Below are 19228 nucleotides of genomic sequence, written 5' to 3' on the forward strand. Positions count from 1 at the left end.
AAAGGTTAAATCCTGCAAAAGAAGGCAATAATAAAATAGATCTTTAAAATAATAATAATAATAATTAGCCTTGAACTGTAATTGCTTTGTCCCACTAAATCTTCAAACAAATAAGACAAGGATTAATGGTGTCCTGTAAAAGTCTTTGGAACAACTCCTTCCAGCAAAGGCCTCAGTTGCTGGGATTCTGGATCAGCAAGCTCTTTGGGTAGCTAGAGAAAAAGGAGTGTTAGTGGGGCCTGGGGAGAAGTGTAGGGTCTCATCTGAACAGAAGCAAAATGGCAGGGGAGGGAGGTAATGAGAGGAGGAGAAAGTCCAAGGGAGACATTTCATCAGCTAAGGGAGTGGCAACAAGCCAAGGGTCCTTAGCAGTACCCAGCAACCATGCACTGACCAGAAAACAATCCCACCCGTAGTGTGACCAGGCGGGCCCACCATGCTCTCTTAGATGTCTCTGTTGGTAAAATGGGCTCCCAATGAGGAGACTGTGAGTGGTCCAGTTTGGGGACTGTCAGTTTGGCATGGCAGAGAGAATGTGAGCCGTGAGCTCCATGTTTGACCTGGCAAAGTCCTGCTGATTATACTGGGAATTCAGGGGTCTCTAGAATGACTTAGGGTGAAGAAATACCGTAAGGAGAAAGATCAGTGGCTTTGGTGCCAATGTGGGGTAACTAAGGCCTTCAGGCATTTGACCTTCAGTGAGAGAGACAATTTGGAAGAGGGAGCATAATCAGGCCCGAGTCCTTTTTAACTCTTTTACCACCACCCCTTTTTGGCCACTAGGTTCAAGTTCTGACAGTCCCCCCAGGGGGTAGACAGCAGTACAGCTGACCAGAAGCCAAGCCAGCAGCCCCTTCCTCTGTACCCTCCCCCCAGAAGCCCAGAGCACAGCCTAACTGCTTGAGGGGAGACAGGAACTGTGTCAGGAAATCTGCATATTTGAAGACAGATCAAATCCTGTTACAACTAATCATCAGGAGGTGTGCAAGCTCTTTCCTGGGACTGGCACTGCACTGCATCTCAAATCTGCTTAACACCCACTGGAGAGATTTCCATTATTCCGAATTATCCCTGAGGGATAATGTGTTGTCCAAGGCCTAGGTTGTTTGCAAAGTCAGTTTGGACAAGTCGGGTTCTCAATTTATAGCGTCCCCATGTGATAGAGTAAAATTGCCGCATAGGGTTTTCTTGGCTGTAATCTTAACAGGAGCAGATGGAACTGCTGGGTTTGAACTGAGAACCTTTCAGTTACTAGCCAAGTGTTTAACCATTGCTCCCTTTCAGCTGGATTATATCTAAAGCTAAAGGTGGAAAGTAATCTGTAAAACGAATGAAAAGGAGGGTGGCAAAGGGGCTGTGGAGTCCTGGCGAGGTGCTACATGTAGGATAAGTAAGGTCGGCAGTTCCAACCCACCAACTGCTCCCCCAAATGGACTCAATGACAACAACACAGGGGTGCAGCTGGGCTCAGAGGCAATGTTCCTCTTCTCCTGTGTGCACACATGAAAGGTCCCTGTGTCATGTTCCCATGCCACTAGGTGAAATAGTCCTTTTGAGAGAAATGACCCACACTTACACTCGACATTGCAGCGTGTGGATTCTAGAGCACGCACAGGAAATTCATGGGGACTTTGTGACTCAGCTAAGCATGTCACTTAGACACTGGACGCATGAAGGGAGCAGGGTTAGCACTTATCTGCTCTGCGAAGAGCCCTCTCCCTCACCACAGCCGCCCCAATGCAGCCGAAGCACCAGACAGGCAACATGAGACAGGGACATCTTTGTTAGCTCAACTCCGCTGTTGCTCTCTGGCTGCATTCCAAAACAAAAAATATTTTTTTACGTGATTTTACATGGTCCAGTATTTTGTATTATGTATCTTTCCCCCATCCCCTTTTTTAATGTAGGTGATCGTAAATTGGGTGTGATGAGTTTTATGTCTTCCCAAATGGAGAAACAATGACAGCAACAATCTAGTTAGAACAGGGTCGTTGGAGCTGCCCCAACTTGGCTGTTCTACCACCAGACCTTGTTCTGAAGGTACAAAACAAAAAACTTGTGTCCCTTCCAGACAGGAAAGCAGAGAGAACACAACTGTGCTATTTTGGGCAATTGTGCCCAATCTGGGGTTGGCTCAGATGGCTGAACTTGCTCCCAGCCAAAGTTGTCCCTGGGGGAACTCCAGGAAGCTCATGGGGTTCTGTTCTAGCCACCAAGGGGGTTTCTCTTAATTTGGAGGAAATAGTTTTCCATGGTATAGGGGTTCCAGTGATGAAGCAGAAACAAACATCCCTTAGCTCCTTGGTAATGAGAAAGCCCTACTTCTAAGTGTTGTTTAGATGCTTAACTGTTTAATTCCACTGAGGAAGACACTTCAACATCTCCATCTCCCTGCCTCCACTTGACCTTATGTGACAGTGTTAGTCTAGGGCAAATGCACAACACCACAGACGGTCCACCTGACTCAGGTCTGGAAGCGGCAGGCTGACTTCAAGCATTGCCCTCAGAAGGAGAAAAAAGTCCAGGTTGCCTGGGACCAACTCAGTGGGAATCTTGTTCTTGCTATTCCTGCTCCTCCCATTGTCTCAATGCTGCCAACCATGTCCTGGCTACTGACGCCACTCTGCTGTCCTGGGAAGACCGTGCTGTCCTCCCCATCTCTGCCAGCTGGCAGGGGTTCCCCCAGACATGCACTGAATTGCTACTTTAGACAGTCCAATACTCTTCTCCAGGGGTCTCTGGCCCTGGAGAAGGAAGAAAGCAGAATGAAGCAATCATGTCATGTTCTTGGGCTCTGACCATCCTGGTGGTTATCAACTCATGGGCAGTTCAACACCACCTAAAACTGTATGTGCAGGAGACTGTGGAGGGTAACAGAAGAGGGGGGAAATGGGGTTCAAATAAAGAGGAACAGAGAGAGAGAGGGGAAAGAAGAAAGTAGAAAGGAGGGAGGGGAAAACAGAGAAGATGGAATTCAAGGACAAAGGGAAGAATATGAAGAAAGAATGGAAAAGAGGTTCCATTCCTACACCACAGTGTGGACTCTCAGCACCGAGGTCATCAGGGAGGGAGGGAGTGATGGGGAAAGAAGACAGCACTAGTGGTCAGGACTCCCACCAATCCTGAAGAAGAAGGCAGTGTACCCAAGCTCCCCTTCACACACCCTACACAGGAGGAAGGCGTTGCCAACCAATGCTTCCTTGGCCCAAGAAGCCAGGAGTCTTCCTCTTGACTCTGACATGTAAGAGCTGACACCACCCATGTGGTACTCTTTGCCCAGACACCCTTACAGCCTCCTCTGTCCACAGTATTGAAAACAGCATCCACAGCATAAGCCAGACAAATTAAGGTCTCTTTGGGGGGCTCTTTTATGGGAAAAGTCACAAATCCATAGCATGCGTCAACACAGACAGCTTGCAATCTTGCAATGGTACAGCAAGAAGTATATTTCTGGACTGACGAGCTTCTCTCTCCTCTGAGGAGCCCACCACCAAGACAATGAGTCAGGAAATGCAGATTCCTTGTCTACCAGCCCAACAGAATCAGGATATTAAGGACACAAAACTCTGCAATTTACAGAAATAGTGGTTTCGTATGGTTCCATGTATACATGTTACAGTTAAACAAAATTAATTCTGGTGTACTCAGTAATTTGGATGTTGCATGTTATGGTTTTCTTTTTGAAATAAAGATGATTAAGAAATGACTAAGAATGAAAGAAATCGTCAAGCTGAGTGCATGAGTGGGCTGGACAGCAGGTGACCACTGAAAGCAGTGGTTCTCAGACTCAGTGTGTATTGGAATCATCCAGAGAGCCGGCAAGAAGCACAGAGGCCGAGAACTGTAGGTTGTTTGCCAAGTTCCCTAGCTGATTCTGATTCTCACCATAGTTTGAGGACCACAGGCTCAAGTTTCACTCAACTTGATCAAGTCAGGCCAAGTAACCGAAGGCTGTAGAGTCAGGATATGTTGTCTAAATGAAGTGAAACTGGCTCAGCACAATGAGTTGGCAGGATATCTAGATCAATGTCATGGGCAAGTCTTGCCCCAGACTCAGGTACCCCAGGAGGCTTGGGCTCCGCAGGCTGCCTCCCCAGTCCCTGGCCCTCAGCCCCAGGTAGAGACCTGCACTTACTGGTGAGGACCTTGAGGGTGAAGGGGTTCTTCTGCTGGATGGTGTGGGTAAAGTGGAAGCGAGCATTGCAGCTGTAGTCCGTCTGCATGTCTGGCAGCATCACGTTAGAGAAGTACAGGTCTCCGTTATGACCCTGGGAGACACGCTTGTCCTGGGTGATGGGTTCCATGGCTGTAGGGAAGCAGAGGTCCAGAAAGAGATTAGGAGTAATAACCATCATCATGACCACCCAGGTGATCAAGCCCTCACAGAGGGGCTCAGGTAGGGGACAAGAGCTTGACAATATTTTGTCCAAACCTCTCCATTCTGATACATACTAGTTGTCATTTATGGATTCCAACTCATGGTAACCTTGTTTCAGAACTGAATTATGATCCATAAAGTTTTCTTTCTTAACATTTTTTGGTGATTGGTACAACTCCAAATAAAAGTAATTAATCTCATAACAACAACTATTACTTTACTAATATTTTTTATTCTAATTATCACAGTATTTATATCCATAGTACAAATTTATCAATGTAAACTAACAGTTGTCTTCCTCTTATTAATTGAATGAAAAGTGTGGGTACGTACAACTTCGTAAAGGTCCTAACATTGTAGGATCCTATGGGCTTTGACAACCTCTTGCAGATGCAATAAAACTTTTTACTAAATCATCACACAGCAAAACATACATCAGTCCAATAATTTCTACATGGATACATTCAGCGACATGTTATACTCTTCAAAATGTGCCACCCTCGTCAATATCCTTTTCTGAATTGTTTCCTCATCAGCACAAGCACACTGTCCCTGGAGCTTCTCCAAAGGGTTTGTAATAACTGCTTGTTTTTTGAAGTAGATCACCAAGTCTTTCTTCCAAGGTGCCTTTGGGCAAACTGAAATTACCAACCTTTAAGTTAGCATCTAAGCTCATTACTATTTGTACCTTACAGGTTTATTCCCCTTTTAAAGCTCAAGAAACAGAGACTTTAATGTGTCCTGGGGTGAACTGGCAGCAAGGGAAGAGTAGGAGACAGATTCGTACATCTTACTCAGGCTCTACCACCTCACTTTTCTGTTTTCTGCACATGACACAATCAGACCCCAAGGACAGAGGGAGGGAACCCAATACCTAAATCAAGAGTTCAAACTCTCAAACTAACAGAAGGAACTCTAGCACAGGAAGGGAACATGACTCTTTCATCTTTATGACCCAGCACTCATCTTAGGACCTGACATATAGTAAGCACTCAATTGTTGGCCGAATTAAATACAATTGAACTTGACCTTGCTGCATATTATCAACATTGAAGACAGCATCATTTGTCAGATGCACTTTTGGGTTGTTAGTCTTTTTAATTCCAAGAAGGGGATAAAAACAGCTGCCAATTATAAGTTGTATACTAATCAGTGATGCACATTATCAATTCTAAGATGCTTTCCAATTTCAGAGATGTTAAAATGAGAAAAAATACACATCTTAGAATTAATGACATCATAGATAGCTCAGAACGCAGACTGTATTATGTATATGTTTTTCAAGCATCTGCATCTGATAAAATTCAGAAGCCAAGGTTTCCAGGCTGCCAGGCTTGTAAAAATAGACTTACAAGGCTGACTACTCCTGGCTACCTTCTTTCTAGCCTCCACTTTGTGTGTGCTTAAGTCACTATTGCTTAAAGCACAAGGTTAATGATGCCAATGATTCTAATGCTGGACAGTTCAATTTTGCAAATCATTTATCAAAGATTTACCACGGGCCTATGATATGAACAAAGGAGCTCTGGTAGCGTAGTGGTTATGAATCGGGTTGTGGGCTGCAAGGTCAGCAGTTTGAAACTACCAGCTGTTCCGCGGGAGAAAGAGGAGGCTTTCTGCTCCCGTAAAGATTTACAGCCTCAGAAACCCTGTACAGGTTCACTATGAGTGGGAACCGACTCCACGGCACATAACAACAACAACATGATATCAACAAAAAGGGCCATGCAGTCTTCAAAGAGCCTGCAGCTGTGTAGAAGAGATGGCAAAGGAAGTCCTAATTGCAATGCAGTGTAAGGTACCAAGTAAGAAGGAGGTTAACTACTATAAAGGAGCACCTAGTTCATTCATGACTCTTACCAGGCAGACAAGACCAAGGTGCTAAAAGGTTTCCAAGCAGCAGGAGCAGTCTATGCTATAGGACAAGAGTGTAGGGTCTATCCAGGAGAAAAGGACTGGAGAATCAGAGAGGACCAGAGCATGGAGGAAACTGGGTAGGCTAAGGAGTCTGGGCTTTTCCAAGGTGGGAAGGGAGCTATGAAGGCTGTTAGGTATATGGATGAAATGATCTGTTCCATGTTTTTAGAAAGACCAGAAGTGCAAGTTATGGATGCTAACCCAGGGAAAAGTTGGAGGTGGCCTGGGTTTGCGGGGATGTCAGGCAGGATGGAAAAGAGGAGGAAGGTGATGCAATCTACTTAGGAGGTAGCATGGACACAACTTGGTGATCAATGGGAGATAGTAATGAGAGAGAAGAGAATCACAAATGGGGCTTCAAAAAGTTTGTGGAAAATTTCTATGATCTTTTCATTGCATATTCCCATGAATTTTTGAAGCTCCCATGTATACACAGCACCACGATGAGGGAACAGAGTGGCAATGACTGCACACAAGGTCATCCTCAGCCCAGAAGGCCACCGTGGAGCTGCCTCACTGGCAAGGCAGCCTCCTCTGAAGCAGACTGGTAAGAATGCAGGGATAGAGACTGAAGAATGGGCAGTAGACAGACATGTGGGTAGAGGGGTGGGTAGACACCTGGATAGATGAAGAAGGACAGAATGGAAGGAGGGAGAAAAGGAAGCAGGAAGGCAGGGAGGGAGGAAAGCCAGGAAGATAGATAGATAGTAATCCTTCAATTATTTTCATAATACTTCATTCTTTAAAAAATTGAAACCATGGGAAGGAACTGAGGTCTAGAGGGGTTAGTGAGCCCCTTAGTCCAACACTGAGTCGGGATAAGCTCCTAGAAAGATGGTACTCTCTCTGTGTCCTTGCTCCAAACCCCCTGCCCCTCATCACTCCTTGATTAATGTTTTATCCTCCCAGTCACCTTTCCATCCTACAAGGAGAGCACATCAGAGGAAACCCGTGCTGACCAAGTATCTAAAGAAGAAGCTGGCCTACTGAAAACACAGTTTATCTTCTTCCTCCTCATTTCTTTTCTCTTCTTTTTCATCATCACAAATATTACTGAGCACAAACATTACTGGCATTGTTCTAAATACTTTAGACTGAGTAACTTGTTTCTTCCTCTAATAATCTTCTTAAGCCCCAAACAAACCGATTGCCATTGAATCGATTCTGACTCATGGCAATCCCATGAGTGTCCGAGTAGAACTGCGCTCTATAGTATTCTCAAGGGCTGAGTTTCTTAGATTGCCAAGTCTTTCTTTCAAGGTTCCTTTGGGTGACCTAGAACTTTCAACCTTTTGGTTGGCAGCCAACAATTTCAACCATGCACACTCTCCAGGGACTCAATCTTCTTAAAAAGTATAATTAGTTTCTCTCTCTCTTTTTCAGAAGAGGAAATTGAGGCCTAGAGATGTTAAGCAACTTGCCCAAGACCATACAGCTATTAGCAGCTTGGCTATGGGAGGAAGCCAGGCAGCCTCCAAGCAGAGCTAGTGCCCTCCCCCGTGAAACCACCTTCATGTGCATCTGACAAGATAAGGTTGTCCTCCCCATTTAACACACCCACATCCTTTTCCCTAAGACTAAATACAAATAAAATGCATCATCCAGGCCCTCAAGACGTACAGCTGCTCATCCAGAAGATGACTGGTGATGGAAGTCCTGGTGGGGGGTTGCACTGGAGCGTCAAGGGGGCACCTTCTTGAACCACAACAGGGTCTAGGTTTTCCTTGGGCCAGAGGGGAGATTCTGGGGAGAAATAATCACAGAAGAGTGAAGTGAGGGTGATGGCTAGAACCAGAGGGCAAGGAGCAGGGTTAAAGGTGGAGGGAAGGGAGAAGGATAGGAGAGCAGGAGAGAGGGACAGGTTCAGGGGGCCTAAACAGATGTCTTATGTCTAAATGGACGCATGTCTTTCAAAGATTCCCCTCTATGCCTGGAGGGGTGACTGGTGATGTTGTTAAAGACTTCTGGTTTGGAAATGTCCTTTCCAGGGAATCGTGCTGATGGACAAGCAGGACAGTCAGGGCATCAAGGCAACTATAGGCCAAGGGCAGGGGCAGCCCTTCTGGAATGATCCTCTATCCCATCTCCCTGCTCCCTCCGGCCCACATCTACCCAAGAACAGGGCATTTTGGCCCTGCCCCCTTGCTACTCACTGGACACCTGCAGGCGGATCCTATTGGACAGGGCCGTGCCGAATTTGTTACGAGCAAAGCACTGGTATTCCCCCTCATATTCCTCTGGTCGTCCACCGCTGCGGAAGTCAATCACCAGGGTCCCAGACCGCCTCCTCATCGACACTCGGGGGTCCTTGGCAATGTTGAAGAACCTGCTGTTGCGTGTCCAGTGGAAGCTGTGGACAATGCGGGATGGGGAGTAACTATGTGGACCCAGGCTCTCAGGTCTCTAGTCTCAAATTCAGTGCCTTGTGATGAACTTTCCACTCTCAAACTCACAATCACACCACCACATCGCTGGGTTCCAGCATTCAGGGAGCATCAGGATCATTTGGGGAGCTGATAAAATGCAGATTCCCAGGCCACACTTGGATGGATCTCCAGAGACATTTACCTTTCCTCCCAGGTGAGGGTGAAAATGATGGTTACAAATGGTATATACTCAAACAACCACTGTTCTTTGGGGGAGTAGGCAGTGATTTTGATGTATTAAAATCTAGAATTAGCTACTCCTTCTACCCCAGGATTTTTCCAATCTCCTACTAGCGTAGTGGTTACGAATCAGGCTGCAAACCGCAAGGTTAGCAGTTCAAAATTACCAGCTGCTCTGCGGGAGAAAGATGAGGCTTTCTGCTCCTGTAAAGATTCACAGCCTTGGAAATGCTGTTCAGGGTCGCTATGGGTCAGAACCAACTCAACAAAAATAACTAGGAATGCAAAAAAAAAAAAAGGCTGGTATTTCTCCCAATCCAAACCCATTAGGGAGCTAGCTCTGCTTCTCTGGCTTCCTTAATTTTAGAATCTACTCTAAAGCCAAACTTGAATGGTCTTGATGCTCCATGCACCCCTGCTCAATGAGCACAGATTATAAAGCAGTGGCCAGACCATGTAAACCAGGAGGGGGAGCCTTGTAGAAGCAGCAGCCTTCATAAAGCTGAGCCCTGGAGCAGATAGCTCCTTCTTGCTCCTGGGTGGGTGGTGGGGTTGGGTGTCTCTTACAACCTCGTGCTCTTAGCTGTTCACGACACAGGCCCCAAAGCAGGAAAAACAGAAGCAGCAGAGGCTCAGTTTCCTGCAAAGGAATCAATCTGAAGACACAACTCTAATGGTCTTGACCAACAATTTGGGGTGACCTGCTTCATCTACTTGTGTGAAGAGGTTCCTACTTCTCCAGGGGCTCACAGCTCTGGGACAGACTGTGTCATGCAAACTCAAGGACAAGAAGAAAGTTCCACCCTGCCTTACTTCTCCTGTGTACAGACATACTCTAGAGGGGTCCTGTCGGGATTGGGTGTGAGTCTGAAATGATGCTCCTCCAAGGACCAGTCTGTGATGCTGCTCTGAGTAAAGCAGATTGTGGCTTAGTACCAGCTTACCACCAATGTTTATGTTTAGACTTGGGGGTCAAGACCTGGCTTACAGCCTGGCTCTGCCCTTTCAAGCTGTGTGACCGTGAGGGAGGGTGCTTCAAATCTCTGCCTCTGATTCATCTTCTCAGAAGACATCTGTATTCCCCCATGGAACAGTTGAATGGGACAATGCAAGTAACATCTGACATGGAGGCTGCAGCAAGCAGGCTTTCAGCTCAGGTTTGCTAAAATCTCTTTTGATCCTGATGAGCACAGAATAAGCAGAGGAGAAGTAAGAATGGAAGACTCAAGTTAGCTAAGAAGAAGAACTTCCTAGAAAAGTACACATGGAGATAGGATTAAGGAAATGAGCTGTGGAAAGACTGAAAGTCAGAAAACAGGAAATCAAGATCTGGCTTTTTCCAGTGAACCTAGAAAAGCCACTGACATTTTGTAGCCTTTCACACACCCAAGCAATGAAACCTCTTTGCTATGTAAATTGTACCTTCCACTGAGTAGATCTCCAATGGATTTATTTTTAATGGATGAATCTTATTTCTTAGCTGCCTGATTTGCCTTAAGTATCCCTCAGGCCCAGAGGTAAGTAGGGTGACGTAAGGCCTCATTCCCTCCACCAGCTTTGATTTCCCCCCAGGGTGCTTACCTGGGAGCAGGATTCCCCTTTGCTTCACACTCGATCAAGATGTTATCCCGGGGGTCCACGATGTGGTCCTTCACTGACTGCTTGGTGATGGTGGGGGGTTGGGACACTGCAATAGTGCACATAGGAGGTGGTCAGAGCTGTGGGGAGCTGCCCAGGTTCCTGGCTTGGGCACTGCTAAGACCAAGAGCTCAGTGCCTCATTCTAGAGACCCAGCTCCCTAAATGGGGCCACATAAAGGGGGAAGGGTATCCAAAGCTAAGCTCTGAAGAAGTCTTGAAGAAGAACCCATAGTATCCTCTGAGATATTTGGGGCCAGGCTTTTGTTTTATCCATTCTTGTATCATGATGCCTAGTGCACAACAGTTCTTGATAAAAGTTGTTGAATTAATATAGGAACAAAAACCGAGCTATATTTCCAAAACTTAGGGGCCATGATGGTTCTGAGTCCTGGAGTCTCAACAGATTGTGAAGTTGTGACAGAGGCTTTAGACATCAGGGATTTACTTGCCTACATGTCAAAGAGCCAGATCCCTCATTCTGGGAGCTCAAATGTTTTACACCATGGTCCTTCAGCCACCAGAGGATGGAAGGGGAGTAACAAACATGACACACTTCAGTTTCAATTGAAAGGCAGTCTTCTTAATCCACCTGTGCCACCATCTTCCCCACCAGTGGGAAGCTCTGTGTGAACCTCTTTACTTCCCCTGTGGTAAGGAAGCTGACTACCGGGCCCTGGTGTCAAGAAGCCCCAGAATGCAGTACAGCAGGCAGGGTGGAGAGATCACTAGGTTCAGGTGTCTCCTCATCTGGCCTTCTCCCCACCCCTCCCTCCTGCCCTCCCACCTTCCAGGGGCACACGTGCAGAGAGGTGAGGTGGGCACTTACGCTCATTCTGAATGCTTGCTGTTAGTTCCGATGGGTTAGCATTAGAGGAGACAAGAAGAACATGGGTTATTGAACACAGAATCACCCAAGTGACCCGCAGGCCCCAGCACACAGGAGACGGGGATGTGGGTTTGGGGAGGGCACAGTCTGTGAACTTTCTCATCCCCGATGATGGAGGGCTCAGTGGAAGAGCAGAGGAGGGTTGGGAGATGAAAGAGACCCAGCGAGGACTTCATAGAAAAGGTGATACCTCCCCTCAGGAGACTGAAATCATGCAGTCACCAAATGAAGATTTCACCAGAAGTCCAATTGTCAAATCCTACTTCAGAGGGCTGGGCTCTGAAGATGCTGCCTGTGTTCTATTTTGAGGAAAGTGGGCTCCCTGGCCTGTAGTAGGAGCTTGAGGTTGACGGTAGGACTGAGGTGCTGGGTGGGAACCGTGGTCTGAACCATGCTACCCAGCAAAGCTCCAATGTTTTAGAAGTCCCAAGGGCCCAGCAAGGTCTAAAGGCCTTGGTTCTCTCCCATTAAACCTTTTTCACCCAGGAAAATGTTTCTCCACTGTCTCCTCCTTTCCCATCCCTTGGAGAATTCCAGGGACAGATACATTTTGTTGCTCTGCTCATCACACTATAGAAATCCCACTCCTGAACAAGACTCTAGAGGTGAAGCAGAGCCAATGGCTCCTTTCTGTGCTTACTACAAAGGGGCTAAAGAAGCACGTGACACAAATACTCCCTAGTCCTGAGCAGGTGTGTGAATGGTTTAGGTCAACCCCAAACCCATTACCACTGAGTCAATTCTGACTCATAGTGACCCTGTATCAGGTTTCCAAGGTTGCAAATCTTTATGGAAGCAAACTGTCTCATCTTTCTTCTGCAGGGCAGCTGGTGGTTTTGAACTTTTGACCTTGCTACTAACAGTCCAGTGCTTACCCTATAGTGCCACCAGAGGTCCTTATAGATTAGGCCAGTGCCTCTTAAAACTTCAACACACATTGAATTACCTTCTGATACAGTAGGTCTGGGGGTGGGGTTTGAGATCTGCATTTCTGACAAGCAACCAGGGGGTGTTGATGCTGGTGGCCTTTGGCCTACCCTTTCAACTCCTGTTGTTAAGTGCTGTCAAATCAGTTCTGACCCATAGTGACCTTGCCTAGGGTTTCCTAGGAGCGACTGGTGAGCTTGAACCACCATCCTGCGGTTCAGACTGACTTTGCAGTTCAGCACATTAACCCACAGTACCACACCAGGATTCCACCCTTTGACTAGTAAGGTACTAATGGTCCTAGTGTGGAGCAGTGGGTTAAAGTGCTGGACTGCAAAGACTTTTTGAACCACAAGGTCGGTGGTTCAAGCTCTTCTCAGAAGCACTATACAGGGTCACTATGAGTTAGAAGCAACTCAATGGCACTTAACAACAACAACAACGATATGTTGGAATCTTGGTGTGGCGCTGTAGGATAAGCACTAGACTGCTAGCCACAAAGTCAGAAGTTCAAACCCACCAGCTGCTCCTCAGAAACCCTATTCAGGGTCAGAACTGATTCGACCGCACTTAACAACAATGATAAATGTTGGGAGCGCTGTGGCGCTTTAGGATCAGCACTGGACTACGAACCACAAGGTTGTGGTTACAGACCACCAGCTATTCTGTGGGAGAAAGATGTGGCTTTTTGCTAATGTAAAGATTTATAGCCTCGGAAACTCTACACAGATTATTGTAAGTCAGAACCGACTTGATGTCACTAAACAACAACAATGGTATGTTAAGGGTCCTGGTGCAGCGCTATAGGATAAACACTATACTGCTAACCACAAGATCAGCAATTCAAACCCACCAGCTGCTCCTTGGGTCAGAACCAACTCAATGTTCCCTATCAACACAATAGGTTAAGCAGCCCTGGTGGCATGTGTGCTTTAAGACCTGGGCTGCTAACCACAAGGCAAGTGCTCCACCCATAGCAGCCTTGGGAAACCTCTGAAGTACTCTTACTGTGCCCTACAAGGTCACTGTGAGATTGGCTTGGCAGCAGTGAGTTTGCTTTCATCGTACGTTGGAGTCCCTCAGTGATACAGTTAACACATCTGGCTGCTATGCTAACCAAAAGGTTGGAGGTTCAAGTTCACCCAGAAGTGTCTGGGAAGAAAGACACTTGCTGTCGTTTCCTTCTGATTATACTAGGAAGTAGCATGGTGCGTCAGCTGATGGGCTAGTGTCAGCGGGCTGACTTTTTCAGAGTGAGCTGTTTCTGGGGAGAGCGGGAAACTGCTGGCCTTAGGGTACATCTTGAAGCCTCCAGGACAGCTAGGTGAGCCAGAGTTAGGACAGAAACCGAGATGCAGGGAGAGCCACAGAAGACAGGCAAGAGGGACATCAGAGAAGGGAGGTGATGTGGGGTGGGGCATGAGTGTCCTGCCCGTCACAATGCCAGCAAATTACAGTCTTGGGAGGGAGATGAATGGAAAGGATTAAAATGCTGCTTTTAAGTGGGGCACTGAAGAGAAATGGTGTTTGCACTACCGTTTGTCTAAGGCTGTCTGGTATAGTTAACAATAAGAAAGGCAAAGCAAAAACTCTTAACTTTTGAACACATGCTCTGTGGGGGTCCCCACTATAGCATCTTCATCGGTCTACAACTGTCCTGCCCAAAAAGGGTAATACTGGGAAGACGGAAAGCCAGTCTGGGGATGGGCATAGGAGGTGGGGCGGGGAAGAAGGGCCATTCTCAGGAGAAGCATGGCTGATGCCTAAACCCACCCCTTTTGATCACTAGCCCAGGCCCCTAGTGTCTTCATTTCAAGCAACAGTTGGAATCTCTTGGGTCCTCATAAACAGTTGAGGGCTTTGGCCTCATCTGACTGGGAAGGATTAACTTGGCGCACATAGTCTTCAAGCTGGTTTCCACTGAAAGTCTCTGAAGACATTGTTCCAGGGGCACTGAAGTCCAGGGGACGAAGTTAAGACCCCATAGGAAAATTTCTGCAGAACTGGAGTGAAAATGAGCTCTCTCAATTCCTGGTCCACAGTTCTTTCTATAAACCTATCCTTGGCCAGAGAGGCATGTTAGTCAAGTGGTACCTCAACACAGTTTTCTCCTTGACATTCTGGACAATGGTGAGTAGGAGGGGAGGCTCTGGGGGAGTGAAGATTCTCAGGGCAGCTAGAGCTGGCTGCTGGTGCTGACCACAACCCCACACTGAACGGGTGCCCGGGGACCTTTTGAGAACCTACTTGTCTCAGGGGGTAATGGTATCTGCAGGTACTACAGTGTTACCAAATGATTTATTACAAGGACAGAACCAGCCCAGAAGACAGTGGGAACAGCCTATGTAGGAACAAGGAGGGAGAAGCTCCCATCCAGTCCCATGAACTCCATGTCACACCACGTGCCCTTCTCTCCATCAATGGAACTGGCTTTATGACAATGTCAAGTAAAGAATGAATGTGTTCTGGCCACTTCCAGGTGGGAAGGTCAGCTGCTGCCCAGTCTGCAGGGTCGATTTACTCATGCACCTCCTTTCTTCCCTGTCTCTGATCATGATATCCTCTGGTACCCATCCCTTGGAAAATGGATTTGAGGGACTGTGTGTGTGTGTGTGTGTGCTGTCTCTTGAGGATGAAGGTGGAGAAACTGTGTTGCTCCCACTCCAGTGTCCTTCTCTGTGGGCTCCTAGGATAAAAATGCTGAGTCCTCTTGATTTGGGGAGCAAATTCCCTTTTTGGCAAACTCCCTCTGGTTGATGAGGCGACCTTGTGCTTTTTTCAAAGGTCATGCTATTCTCCTTGGCATTGGAGAGGAAGGGAAGTGGGGTGCGTGTGACTCCATTGGCAAAGAGGTGAAAGCTGGAGACAGGGAGCTCAATGAGGGATTGTGCAGCAGCCCAGGGCTCTGTTCCAGGGCCCCCAAAGAGCCCAAACTCTCCAGTCATGACTGAACCAGAGATGAAGCCATGTCTTTGCCCTCCAGGCACATGAATGCTCCCCAAAGGGATAAATCAAACAAGTAGAGGCCACACTTGGCAGGACGGCCTCTGGCCTGGGGCTGCCTGAACACATTCCAACAAACAGACCAGGAGAGCTCAGAATACCACATGTGTGTCCCCAACACACTCCACTGAGCTTCAGCCCAGGGTGAAATTGAGGATGGAGGGGATCTTTTGTGCTGGGCCCATTAAAAGGGAGACACCTGGGGCCACTCTGAAGGGCCTGCCTTCCTGTAATTGTGTGTTCACCTTCTGTAGATGCGTTTTGGAGACGCCATGATGGGCACTGGGCCTGCACCAACCAGAGAGGTGCAATATGGATGGGACATTTCCTGCCTTGACACTGCCTGGGTTACCTAGCCAGCAGCTGGAATGGTGATGCTGACAGACTCACCTCTTCACTTCATTCAGAGAGGTGCTGTGGTCATATCCTGGCTCTGCCACTTACCAGCTGGTGAGCTGGAGAAGTTGGCTTTACTTCCTGGCACCTCAGTTGTCTAACCTGTAGGCTAAGGATAAGATCTACTTTGTGGACTGGCTGTGAGAAGCATATGGGATATCTCTGTAAAGTACTTAGCTCTCTGTCAGGCAACTGGGAGTGGCTACGATGATTACTGTTATTATTCCAGTGAATTCCAAGAAGAACAAGGACTAAGAGGAGGCAAAGATGTCAGAGATCAGGGTGGGGCATATCAAGTGTCAGAGGCATATCAAGTGGTCCAGAGACTCTGAGTAAGCAATGGTTCTGAGTTTCCACAAGCACAACATGGGAATTGGGACTTTCCCAGACCCTCTTCTGGGGCACTGAGATGGACGAAGTTGTGGTAGGGAGGGCACCCTCAGCTCTCTGCCCAAAGCTGGTACTTTGGAGAGACAGATGGCTTGGATTGCCTGCTTTAGAAATCTAGATTCTTAACACAGATGCCAAAGCCATCTATTTATAGGTTTCCTTAGCTGGAACCCCTGGCCCCAGGGATCAAAGTGGCAGGTGAGTGAACAGAATCTGCCGCAGAGAAATGAGCCTTCACCACTTTCTTGATAACCCAATTTCCTCTGCACCCCCTCTCCTCTTCAGGGACGTGGCCTTATCAGGCTCCTTATTAGATTGTCTGCCTGGGACTGTTAATGATAAAGTCTCCTTGAGCCAGTAGTGCAGTGGTCTCCATGGGAACAGAACAGTTCCTTTCACACACACCCCTCTTCATGTCTATGTATGTGCACATGCACAAATACACATACTTGGGGACATCACAAGGACAGCAGGGAATTTTCCCATCTAGTTTCTGGGTTACTAGTTAGTTACTATTGGCCTTTTCTCATCTGGAAGTGCCAATTCCTCAGGGGTAGCTGGTGTTGGTAAAGTGGGGTGGGAGAAGGGCTAAGATGCCTGGCAACTCTTCTCAAAAACCATGGTAACTCCAGGACCAAAGACTCAGTTTTAGAGCGCTGAGAGGACTCTTCTTGAAGGCTTTATCATTCTTCCATCTTTTCCCCAGACATTAGCTGGAGAGAGTCCAGTCACACAGAGGATTCCTTCTGTTCCTTGAGGCAGGGAGCAAGGTCAGCGATAGTGTGCTACATCTAAGCCCACATCACAGCACTGGAATGCTAAGACATCCTGGCAGAAGTGTCAAAACTGTGGGCAAGGAGGCCTCACCTGAAGGCAGAGCCAAGGAGCATGGCTGTCAATCAATGGGCCATTCAGGAATGGAGCGAGAGTTACAGTTAGTGGAAATGTGACAGCTAGCTCAACATCTGAAGTCCCTACCTTTTGATTGGAGAGTATTGTGGCTTTGTAGGATAAGCACTGAACTGTAAGCCACCAGGTCAGCAGTTTCAGCCCTCTAGTTGCTCCTCAGGAGAAAGATGAGGCCTTTGAAACCCTATACAGGGTCACTGTGAGTTAGAACCAACTTAACAACCGACTTAACAACCACCAGCACCTTTTGATTGGTATGGTCAAATAATGTCCCCAATATGGGAAAAAAAGTGACATGGATTCTACTTTTTAACTTTGCCATGGGAAAGTGGCTGGTGGGTTTGAATCGCTGACCTTCTGGTTAGCAGCCCAATACTTATCCCACATTGTCACCAGGGCTCCTTAGTGGCATTACAATGAAGCTCTGTTTCAATGTCCTCACTTGGACAGCCTTTTGTAAAGGTAATTCCCTTCCCAGGCCATCCATCTCCTAATTATCCCAGCCAAGAAGATCAGAAGTGTCAAGTTCTGGATCTGCCAGATATTAGATAAGAACCCCAGAAAGGCTGCACTTATGGGACAGTCAAGGAAACAGAGGGCTGTGGGAAGTGAGGGGCACTTGGAACTCCAGCCTCTGCCATCCCTGGTCCTGTTCAGATGCCCATGACTCAACTCCACCTGAGAGAGCGCCCTGTGACATACAGCCTTAGACTTCCACACATGAGCTCTGAACCACAGAGTCGATTGCAGCCTTTTTCAAATGGTCCTGTCTCCTGACCACCCCTACTCTCCAGCTTCTCTGTCCAAAAACTGGTAAATATTAAAAAGGAGAAAAGAAGGCATAGCAGGACTCACGATCCATAGGAATCTCGATGGCCCCACCAAGGCTGAGGAGCCAGAGGAGGAAGGCTGCATGGACCCAGGGTGGCAGCCGCTGCCTGGCCATTCTCAGGGCTGGACCCGGCTCCCTATTCTCCAGCCCTTGGGGTCTTGCCGCCTCCAGCTGTTCTAACTGGGCCTCCTGGACAGAGCTCAGCTGTGAAGAGAAAGACAAGAAGTCAATTTTTCTTGAACTTGTGTTTTGCTCTAGCAATCTTATAGGGTCTGGGAAGACTCAAGGATCCTCTTGGCTGATGGCCTTAACAGGGTTTTTCCATGATATTTGGGACTGACAATTCTTTATTATGGGGGTGGAGTGGGCTCTCCTGGGCACTGTAGGATGTTTGGCAGCATGCCTGCCTTCTACTCACTAAATGCCAGTAGAGCCACCCCTCCCTTAGTTGTGACAATAAAAAATGTCTCCAGACATTGCCAATTGTACTCTTCTTCACGGCCTTTTGTCCCCTGCAGGGAAAAACCACTCTCAAATGAGAACTACTGCTTTAGAAGAACAATTATCATTATGGATTGAAGTATGTGTTGGAATCTTAACTCCCATACTTGTGGATATAACATAATGTAATTACAATCACTTTCCAAAATGCAATCTAATGTTATGTGAATGAGACTAATCAGTGTCAGGTGTGTCCTAAATCCCACCTCATCAGAGTCATTAAAAAGGCAGATTAAACACAGAGACAAGTACATGCTGGTCACAACAGATGTCACGTGACAACAGCCAAGAACCAAGGGTGACCTGAGGCTGCCTTTAAGAAGCGACTGACACAGCCAATACCCTGATAAGGACTGTGAGAAAACAGACTTCTGTTTTTTGTTTTAAAGCACCCACTGTGGTATTGTGTTACAGCAGCACTAGCAATATAAGACAGCCACCAAAAACTAACACTGGCACAGCATCTAGATACCATGTACCGAGCAAGGAAGAAACGCATCAGAGTTAGGGCATAGAGACAAGATCTTGCTGATGTCCTCAGATACCAGGGGAGGGGGAACAGGATAAAGTTGGCAGCTCTGGGAATCATGGGTTATATTATTGACTGCATGTGGTCATGTGTCATTCTCATCCCCAGGGGAGGAAAATCACTTAGTTAAGACCCCATAGGATATTTTCTGCAGGACTGGAGTGAAAATGGGCTCTTTCAATTCCTGGTGCAAAGTTGTTTATATAAGCGTATTGTTGTTGTTGTTGTCAGGTGCCATCGAGTCAGAACTGACTCATAGCGACTCCATGCACAGCAGAACGAAACAATGTCCGATCCTGGGCCAACCTCACTAC

At 47.2% G+C, this 19228-nt stretch overlaps 1 protein-coding gene across 3 annotated transcripts in view; it reads right to left on the reverse strand.

Moving 5' to 3' along the window:
• The window catches only part of NFASC (neurofascin), a 295966-nt gene that overhangs the window by 60580 nt on the left and 216158 nt on the right, over window positions 1–19228 (reverse strand). Inside the window, exons 1-6 of one of the 3 annotated variants that reach the window (XM_006834090.1) lie at window positions 17908–17998; window positions 11368–11385; window positions 10483–10588; window positions 8449–8645; window positions 7916–8038; window positions 4136–4306 (exon numbers count right to left, since the gene is read on the reverse strand). In XM_006834090.1, coding sequence (XP_006834153.1) covers window positions 4136–4306; window positions 7916–8038; window positions 8449–8645; window positions 10483–10588; window positions 11368–11385; window positions 17908–17998 — 706 coding nt within the window. Of the gene's footprint in view, window positions 1–4135; window positions 4307–7915; window positions 8039–8448; window positions 8646–10482; window positions 10589–11367; window positions 11386–17907; window positions 18089–19228 lie in introns of those variants that run through there. The other 2 variants (XM_006834091.1, XM_006834092.1) reach the window with 2 other exon arrangements.

This window comes from Chrysochloris asiatica, unplaced genomic scaffold, assembly GCF_000296735.1.
Source record: "Chrysochloris asiatica unplaced genomic scaffold, ChrAsi1.0 scaffold00009, whole genome shotgun sequence".
NCBI classification, from domain to species: Eukaryota; Metazoa; Chordata; class Mammalia; order Afrosoricida; family Chrysochloridae; genus Chrysochloris; species Chrysochloris asiatica.